Genomic DNA, 10,451 nt, shown 5'->3' with positions numbered 1-10,451 from the left:
GTTTTTTCTGTATTATCTTAAAGGTTATGTTGGATTATCTTGTTCGATGTGATTTGGTTTGGGTAGTTACTGGGGGTAGGTCCTGATAAGCCTAGGGCTTCTACCTATCCCTTTTCGAACAGGTTGATTATATGCTAAAAAGCATATTTTTGTTTTATTATATTGATGGATATTTCATGTGTTGCTGTCTTTTGTTTAATTCATTTTTTTAAATGTTCGAAATAAAGATTTCATTCATTCATTCATTCATTATCAGCCGGCATCAATAGTCTGTAATCTTCCCTCAAAAAGAGAAACTGAAACTAGGACTGCAGAAAGAAACTGTAAACAAAGCAGCGTTTGCGTATTATTATGAATATCAATCACGCAGATCAAGTTCTTCTTTCCAGGCGGCTCATGTTATTATGAAAATATTTGTGCACTGGAATGCTCACGTTAGATGATATAAAATGATATAAGATGATAACCTCCTTCTGTCTGTGCCGTCATGACTTCTTTATTCGCTTTCAACACTTTCGCTTTTATTCTTGTGCATTGACTCATTCGTTAAAACTAAAAACTAGCCGGACAGGCTTGGTGTGTGATGAGTGACTTTTGCTCACGAATGACAGCACACCGGTCACAATGCATGTGAGAGGAGGACTACACAATAGAAATTAGTGGTGTCTGTTTTAGTGTCACATAGTGATTTCGTTCTAAAAGCTAAAACATTTCTTTCAAGGCACCTTTAGGTTCAATAGCAAAGCAGAAGATATGATAATTCCTGAAAACGAGTGTCATGCAAATCATTGGGTTCCAGTATTATTAAGGAACATGAACCGCTTCTCGGTTCTCAACCCCAGGTAAGATGTGTGAAGGACTGTGTGGGATTAAAATAGAGGCATTAGGTTGAAGAAGCAGACAACGCTTGTCTTACGGTGAGCAGGATGATGCTGGGGGGCTTCATGGGGTATTCGGGGGGCAGAACGATCCGCCCGTGATAAACTCCTCCATCGAAGTCAGAGTCTGGAGGTCCTCGGACGGAGAAGTGCCACTCAAACAGGTTATCCTGATCAACACACGAGAGTCACATCAGACAGCGTGATGATTCAACATGAAGAGTTGACCTCTCTGATGCTAGAGAGCACGAACTCACCCTTCTTTAACCGTAATGTCTACCATACATCCAGTGATAAGCCTCATGTAAAGCCTCAGATAAAACCAAAGCTCCAGTTATTTCTTAAAGGGCTCCTATTATGCTTTTTTTGTTCCATGTTCATCTTTCTTTAGTGTGTAATGTTGTCGTTTGCTCATGAAAAAGGTCTGTAAAGTTAAGAGTTATTCACTATATCAGTGCCAGTGCGCACGATTAACCCTTAAAAGACTGCGATCTTGATTGAGACCCTGTGCAAACTTATTCATAAATGACAAAGATTCGCCTGTGTCTGTTAAACCTTTGACAAAACCCCTGATTCAGATCATCATCTCGTTAGGAAAGAGCTCTGAACTGAACTGGGTGTGTCAGATAAAGGAGACATATAAAATGTGCAGAGCTGTGGGTCCCCAGGACCAGGATTGAGAACCACTGCTCTAATCGGTCGACCAATCACAACAGACTGAGGCCGACTGGCCAATCAGAGCCGGGCGCGCTTTTTGGAAGGCGGGTTTTAAAGAAACAAAACTAAAACAGAGCGTTCAGACAGAGGGTGAAACAGGTGCTGCAACAAAGAAAAAACTTTTTTTTTCTTTCTTCTTCTTATAAGTTACATTTAGTAACTTGAAGAAAAAAATATATATATATTTTGAACATTAAATGATTGATTAAATGAATTCCAGTAGACCCCAAAAACTAACAGGACCCCTTTAAAGGGATACTCCACTATTTTTTTGGAAATAGGCTCATTTTACAACTCCCCCAGAGTTAAACAGTTGAGTTTTACCGTTTCCGAATCCATTCAGCCGATCTCCCGGTCTGGCGGTACCACTTTTAGCATAGCTTAGCATAGATCATTGAATCTGACAGGACCATTAGCATCTCTCTCAAAAAAATGACCAAAGAGTTTCGATATTTTTCCTACTTAAAACTTGAAAACTATACTCTCATTCCTGCGTAATAATCAAGAAACATTGCTGTCGTACCATGAGTCCAGCAGGCGTAATGATATGACGCAGCGCCTGAAAATAGGTCTAATAGGTTAGACAAACTTAAAATGAAAATATTCCCAGCTCGGTAACTTGCAATGTGACCGGGACTAAGTTTGTCTAACCTATTAGACCTATTTCCAGGCGCTGCGTCATATCATTACGCCTGCTGGACTCATATCATTACGCCTGCTGGACTCATATCATTACGCCTGCTGGACTCATATCATTACGCCTGCTGGACTCATACATATCATTACGCCTGCTGGACTCATACATATCATTACGCCTGCTGGACTCATATCATTACGCCTGCTGGACTCATGGTACGGCAGCAAAGTTTCCTGATTATTACGCAGGAATGAGAGTATAGTTCCTAGCCATATCAGCCTAGAAAATCACAACTTTACATTTTCCGTCGATCTTAGTACACGATGTAACTACAGAAAAGTCAAGTTTTAAATAGGAAAAATATCAAAACTCTTTGGTCATTTTTTTGAGAGAGATGCTAATGGTCCTGTCCGATTCAATGATCTATGCTAAGCTATGCTAAAAGTGGTACCGCCAGACCCGGAGATCGGCTGAATGGATTCGAAAACGGTAAAACTCAACTGTTTAACTCTGGGGGAGTTGTAAAATGAGCCTATTTCCAAAAAAAGTGGAGTATTCCTTTAATGATGTTCTTTGACAGGCAGATGTATACAACGGCTAGTTCTGCTATTAGATGCTAATTGGTCATTAGCATTTACATTTAATAATTTAGCAGACGCTTTTATCCAAAGCGACTTACAAATGAGGAAATGAGGAGGTCATTAACTCTAACAAACTAGCAAAATAGATTATAATTAGACACACAAACTAAGATAATAATAACAATATTAAATAATATTATTATTATATAATAAAAAATATAAATGTAATTAATAATTGAATGATAATCAAACTAGACATTAGTCTGACCTCCAGTGGCTGAGCATGATAGTGCTGGGTCGGGTCCCGGAGTTCAGCCGCCTCCTTCATCAGCCTCTTCACAGCTAATACACACAAGAAAACACACATCTGTCATCGAGCTGCGATCTTATGTCCATATCTGCAACAAATATTCAATATAATGACTGGCCCAAAAAATAAGGCTTGTAATATAAAGAATATACTGACTCTGCATTACAGTAGACCTGTATATTGGTTGTTGTATTAGTATCTCTCACAAAATATGTGGGGTCAAAACTGAATCCTTTTATTATATTCATTAGGAATAATTTAATAAGTTGTGTATACAAAGACAAACATAATTTCATTACAGTATTTATTTCATACTGAAACATGTTTCATCGGTTTACTGCATAAGCCATAAAAGTCTGACTTGATGGTGAACCCTTTGACTTCAGACAGAAAGGAAACACCCAGCAACCTCACTGCGTCCCAGGAGATCCAAGACATGATAATTAGCAAGACAAAGCGTGTAAAAACAAAAATAAAGCGTAGCAATTTGGCTCTAGTGAAATTATTGCAGGATAAAACGTCCATGTGTGTGTGTGTGTGCACAATAAAACAATAAAAATAGTAGTAAGTACATGCAGTTCATTAACATTACTCAGTACTTAAATGTATTACACTGTAACATGGACACCTTAAAATAAAGTGAAACCAATAAAATAGTACTCGCTTGACAAAATAATCATATATTACTGCAGTGCCAAAAATATGTTACAATTACTGTATTAATGTTAGCTGGTTGCTTCCCAATATGTATTATATATTATATACAGTATACTGTGGTGGGAGTACCCTGGTACTATGGATATAAACCATTACACAGCACTATAACTATATTAATGTAACGTTACATGGCACGGTAGTGTTTGATGTTTGCTCGACGCATTCCAGCACAGAATGAGATGAACTATATCGACACACACACTTGAACGAGCTGCCGTTGGCTAACGTTAAGGCTAATAATCCAGCTAACGTTAGCTAATGACATTTAAGGGCTGAATGTATGTATAACGCCTTTTCAGAGCACATAACTCATGTCATTAAATGTAATATCGATGATGTATTAAAGATGTGGTGACATACCTGGACTCTTCAAGTTGTATTTGCTCTCCATGACGGAACAAACCTCGCGCTGGGCTGGTGTTTTCCGTTCAGGTTATTTGGGGTGTGTGTGTGTGTGTCTCTTGGGATTTCGCCAGGTGTTTATCTAGGGCTGTAATCCTGACGTGGCAGCACTGAAGTTTTCTGCTACTTTCGAGATGATTTTCTCAGATGTCACAGGACATACAAAAAAATGAAAACAGGAAGTAAATTTAGCGTTTGAATGGCGGAACTTTATTGATGCGCTTCAGGCGAACAGCGCTGTGTGACGCCAGCCACTGAAAAGCTGTGCTAATTTTATAGCGAGTTGTATGTTTTATTTGGGTCTTTAATTTTTGAGAAGCAATATGAGAATATATTTTTTCTTTGCAACTTAATTATTTTGCTTGCAATTTTTTTTTATCCACAAGTGTAAAACTATGAAAGTAACCCCCAATTTTTCTCACTTTCAAGAAGATTTATATCAAATCCTTATCTAACTCTTGTAACAAAAAGGCAACTAAAACTTTGAATGTATGCTCATTTTTTGGGGGTTTTTGTATAAATCTTTTATTATTATTATTATTATTATTATTATTATTATTATATTATTTTATGTTTTGTGGGGAGAATATTGATTTATTTATTTAATTTTTAATGGATACTTCCTCATTTTGTAACTTAATTTTATTTATTTTCTTGTATTTATTTATTTTGTTTTTCTTTCTTTCTTTTTCTGAATTCAAATGTGATGTAATATTTATCAGTCCCTGAACCTCTGGCTTTTTTCTCTGATTTATGACTTTACACTTTTGTATTTTGTAAGTAAATGTTTAATAAAAAATAATAATAAATAATAAAAATCTACACACATTCATACAAAAAAAAAAAAATTATAGCGAGTTTTGGTTTTTCAAAGAGTATGTTTGACGCTATACATCAGCAAATTATACATTTAGTAAGAGGGAGTGATACTTCTGATGCAATATGTGTTACACATGTTTACTGGAGATATGACACACAATTGTTGTCTAGAAATATAACAGGTGAAACAGAAACCAATGCGGGATATATCTATATCATACAATCTTGTTGTGAATAAATGTATAAAATATAAACTGAACTAAAACGTGGAGAATTTGTGAAAAATACTGTTTAAATAATAAATTAAAAGAGGAAACATTTAAAATGTTATGGTAGACACAGCTAAATGTTTGTTAGAGAGATTTGATTTAGATATTGATTGTTCCTTTTATTTTTCTTCCATAGAAAAATAATATGTATATCTTTTTGTAATGTTTTTTTTTTTTTGTAATTAATCACCACTACTTCTAATTAATTAAAATAATTAAAATACTACTATTACTAAAATAATAATAATATTATTATTCAATTGTATTTTTCTATAGCTTATCATTATTTGGGGAAAATTCCACAAGAAGAAATGGTCAGGGTCCAAGCTAAAGTTCATTAATTTCCTCCACGAGACCAATATTAGTGTCATATTATTAATATTTAGTGATTGTTATAAACACTCTGGCATTTTTGTGTATAAATGTGTAGGCTATATTTTCTAAGAAAAAGTGCTTAACATTTATTAATTTACAATCTGGTTGTAAAGTTAATGTTAAACAAAGTTTAATTTGGGATGTTTGGGGTCTGTGGAGAACAGACACAGGAATTAATGGAATTTACAAAAACATTGTTTGTTTGTTTTTGTCAGATAACATCAATAAATCTGTCAGAACACACACAAATGAAGTGGCAACACTATAACACATCCACAATGTGCTCTCAGACACAAGAATTCAAAAGATCTGTTATCTACAACATATTAATTACATGGTGAAGCAAACATCTTCTTTGATCACTGATATTGTAGGTAACTTGCAGACCAAGACAATGGCTCTTTTGCATGACTTGGTCACTCAGATCACCCTGATGTCAGTGCCTTAAATAATCACTTTGAGAGAGCCGCTGAACCATTGTTGGACCTGGATTCAGGCTTTAAACAGATGAAATATTTTTCTCAAACAGGGTTTTTCATTAAGCCAGAGACTGAGCATTGCACTGACTGGCAGTGTGAGACATATAGCAGTCCAGGACACCTTTCAATAAGTTTCTTTGCAGCCTGTCTTTAAAGGGGTGGTCGATTATGATTTCACTTTTCTAACTTTAGTTAGTGTGTAATGTTGCTGTTTGAGCATAAACAACATCTGCAAAGTTACAACGCTCAAAGTTCAAAGCAAAGGGAGATATTTGCTTTTAAAGAAATCACTTTTTAAGGACTACAACAAACGGCTGGTAGAGACTACACCACATTCCTCCCGGGCTAGTGACATCACCAACCCTAGATTTACATAAACCCCGCCCCCTGAACACGATTTATAGATTATCAAGACAGAATATGCTAATCAATGATAAAGATAACTAGATAAGCTACATAAATTCATCAACTAACCATTCAGAAATGTTGTCTACATGTTGCTACCACTTCTTGAGTCTCTCCATTATTGTCTGACTCCGGTTTGAACATAAACATTGACATTTTCAGTGCATGTCTGTGTGAGTGCAAGCTGTTGAAGCTCCGCCCCCTGTGCCGGGAGCAGCAGCTCATTTACATTTAAAGGAACAGACACAAAAACTGTGCGTTTTTACTCACCCTCAAAAAGTGACAACTTTAATATGCTATATAAAAATATCTGTGGGGTATTTTGAGCTAAAACTTCACACACACACTCTGGGGACATCGGAGACTTATTTTACATCTTGTGAAAAGGACATTATACCACCCCTTTAAAAAAATAATAGAAAGTCCAGGTACCATGGAAAAAAAATCCTTTCTCAGAAGCAAAATAAGGATGGTGCCCTCATTGATTACACTGATGTGAGCAGTGCAAAAGCAGCCTCCTGTTTTCAAAAGATCTCTCCATTACGCTGTCCCTGTATAATGATGATTGTGAAATTGTAAATCCCATCGTTCCAGACTTCAATTCACAAACTGGGGCTAATTTACTTCCAAATGAGATGTCTACCACCTGAGCTGCTGTCTTCATTGTCAGCTTGCTTTCTGTTGGCGGTGTACAAGTCAGATGACGTGCATGGATGCAGTTCTTGAATGCATAAAGATTTGAGGGATTTAGAACAAAATGGCATTCAAACTGAGACTGAACAATTCAGTGGTACCATAAAGGTTGTTGTTGCACAAGTGTGTGGGCACAACTGAATTCTCTTCTTGGTTTTTCAGATAGTTTATGTTTTTCAGAGATAGGTGGTTCATGGCCACAGCGAATGCAAGAAAAGTCGTAGCTATATCTGGTCTTTGCACAGAAATGAAAAATTGCTTTCCTCAGGGTGTTGGAAGAAGAAGGTCCTCCATCATTGACAGAAGTCGCCCAATGGCTGTGTTTGTCTTCAAAGTGTAGTAATTAAACTTAAACTTAAAATCAATTTGACATGCTGTGCATATGAATTACAAATACCATTTTCTTACCTTTAGGGCAGATGTCATCATTGCACAAAGACGGGTTGTCAAATTAATACTGTTATGAAATTATGAAAACCTGAAGTGTATTCATGAAACCTGACAGGTGTCTTGCAGATCAGGCAGTTCTTAACACACACTGCAACACCTTTATTAGGAGAGAGAACAAAAAAGACATGCTTTACTGTGGCATTATCACACATTTACTTTTACTATTTTTAATGCACAAACCTTTCTTCACTGAATCTATGTCGTAGACTGATGCGTTCTTTGTGGCAACCACTGGTTCTGTGAGACCTGGTGTGGGCTTGGCCCAGGGCAATGAGGACATGTTTCCTCTGTGGGCTCAAACCTTATCGGGACCTGACTTGCCTGAGTCCTTCATTTCTGTGGCAAAATTTCTGGCATTCTTTTGTTTTGCCGGAGATAGTTGGTCATTGCAAACAGTTGGTGCTTCTAGTCCTTCCTCTACAACACCAAGTTCAATCTCTTCATTTTCAGAGGGGTCCCATGACAAGTCACTGTCTCCTCTGGAAGACTCAATTAATAAATCTTCTCTTTCTTGGAAGAGCCACCACATTGCCATTTAGATATGGAGGCATCTATACTGTTTCTTTGTGCTTTTACAAAGGCAATACCAGTGCCTCAACAATTTATCAAAGGACACTCTTGTCCGCCCCAAGAGGCACCATCTTTCCTTCTTTCCTGGATAAATGGAAAAGTAAACAAAACTGCCAGAATATCAATGTTTCTCACAGAAAATTGGGCAGATTCCCTCTACTGATGCTGAATTGTTCAATTCTGATTCGTCTTTAAGGTTCTTCTCTCGGAGGCTCAGGAGGAATGTGTGGTGAAGAAACTCTGATTAAATGTTCTCACTCTGCACGAGGCTTTCCTCTAAGTTTGGCCAGAGTCATGAACACTCTGCTACTTCAAAGGCAATTACTTGAGAGGCGGTGCTTTTCTGTACATGTATCGGGACTCTTTGGCCTCTACTATTTTTTGCTGTGAGAAAGACACTTTGCTGTACATCAACACAGTACACAGGATCTGATTTCACATGAAACTCCTTTTCATGCCTTCGAAGACTCCTTGCTGAGGCAAAAGAGGACCAACAGGAGTACCTAAAAATCCTAAAAATGTAAATAAATTAGAGTAGCAGTTTCAGAATTAGTGAGTGAGTTTGATTAGTATATAATATACATTGTTATGTACCAGGCTTAATTAATAGATATGGACCACGTTATGTACACATACTGTAAACTAAGATCTAATGACATATTTGTTACAACAATCAGTTTCCAATTTGAGTATTATGAAAAGACTGAAAACATTAAGTAAGGTAGGCTTGAAATATCAACAAAAAATTATAACTATGCAAATATAAAATTAACAAATGCATACTTTTCTTTGGCAGGTCTTTGAATGGTGTTATCATGCAACCTGCAAAACAAGTATATTTAATCAGTATCCAGTAAAACAGTAATATTAGGTTATCTGTTTGGCAATAGGCAATTTGGCAAGGTACAAAAGCTGTCACTGGGACAGTACCCTTCAAAAGGGTTCTAATATGTAACATTTAGGTACTAATATGTACACTTTTGGTACCAATATGTACCTTTGAGGGACTAATATGCACTCTTTAGGTACAAAGGTGTACCTTTTGAAAAGGTACTGCCACAGTGACAGCTTATGGTTCCGAATTGTTTTAAAAAATCAATCATAATTCCTGTGCCTAAGAAAACAACTCCCACCTGTATGAATGATTTTAGACCTGTAGCCTTAACTTCTGTGATAATGAAGTGCTTTGAACTGTTTGTGAAATCATATATTAACAACTGCATTCCTGTCTTCACTGATCCACTACAATTTCCATATAGATCAAATAGAGCTGTGGACGATGCTGTATCTTTGGTTTTACATTCTGCACTTCAACATCTAGAGGGTGGATACGTATGTCAGGATGCTGTTTGTTGATTATAGCAGTGCCTTCAATACCATCAGACCTTCCATTTTAATATCTAAGCTGTTAGACCTGGGCCTCTGTACTTCCATCTGCAGGTGGATACAGGACTTTCTAACAGGCCGTTCTCAGACAGTTAGAGTAGGCACTACATACTCAGCCCCAATAGTGTTAAATACCGGACCACCTCAAGGTTGCTGTCTTAGTCCTCTATTATATAGTCTGTATACCTATGACTGTATTGCAAAATATCCCACAAATAGTATTGTGAAATTTGCAGACGATACTACAGTGGTAGGACTCATTGACAGCAATAATGAAACTGCCTATAGGGATGAGGTGAGTAATTTGATCATGTGGTGCCGAAGAAATAATCTGTCCCTGAATGTGGGGAAAACTAAGGAGGTCATAGATTTTAGAAGAAATAAACCCACACATACACCTGTTTACATTAATAACTCTGCAGTTGAAATTGTGAATACTTTTAAGTTTTTAGGCATTCATATTTCAGACTCCCTTTCATGGTCTTTCCACATCACCTGTGCCATTAAGAAGGCACACCAGAGGCTTTACTTCTTGAGGTGTCTTAAGAAATATGGTATGTCACTAAGCATTTTAAAAAAAAATGTATCGTTGTACAATTGAGAGTATACTGACAGGTAATATTACAGTGTGGTTTGGAAGGGCTACTTCAAGTGAATTGAATCTTCTGACAAAGGTGGTTAAAACTGCATCAAACATTATTGGGGTTCCACTGGACTCACTCCAGGACATTTATTTGAAACGCAGCACTGGAAAGGCACTGAG

At 36.8% G+C, this 10,451-nt stretch overlaps 2 protein-coding genes across 3 annotated transcripts in view; one reads left to right on the top strand and one right to left on the bottom strand.

The window, feature by feature from the left end:
- Nucleotides 1–4,470, bottom strand: part of ube2j1 (ubiquitin-conjugating enzyme E2, J1) — a 16,982-nt gene extending 12,512 nt beyond the window's left edge. Inside the window, exons 1-3 of the mRNA XM_079887621.1 lie at nt 4,201–4,470; nt 3,082–3,155; nt 917–1,048 (exon numbers count right to left, since the gene is read on the bottom strand). Coding sequence (XP_079743747.1) covers nt 917–1,048; nt 3,082–3,155; nt 4,201–4,231 — 237 coding nt within the window. The 5' untranslated portion in view covers nt 4,232–4,470. The remainder of the gene's footprint in view (nt 1–916; nt 1,049–3,081; nt 3,156–4,200) is intronic.
- The window catches only part of LOC307168033 (snake venom 5'-nucleotidase-like), a 475,297-nt gene that overhangs the window by 305,648 nt on the left and 159,198 nt on the right, over nt 1–10,451 (top strand). The gene's annotated exons all lie outside the window — the stretch shown is intronic.

The sequence above is a fragment of the Squalius cephalus genome, assembly GCF_949319135.1.
Source record: "Squalius cephalus genome assembly, chromosome: 12".
Taxonomy (NCBI): domain Eukaryota; kingdom Metazoa; phylum Chordata; class Actinopteri; order Cypriniformes; family Leuciscidae; genus Squalius; species Squalius cephalus.
Note: the sequence above shows the minus strand (reverse complement) of the source record. Positions and strands in the feature narration are given on the sequence as shown.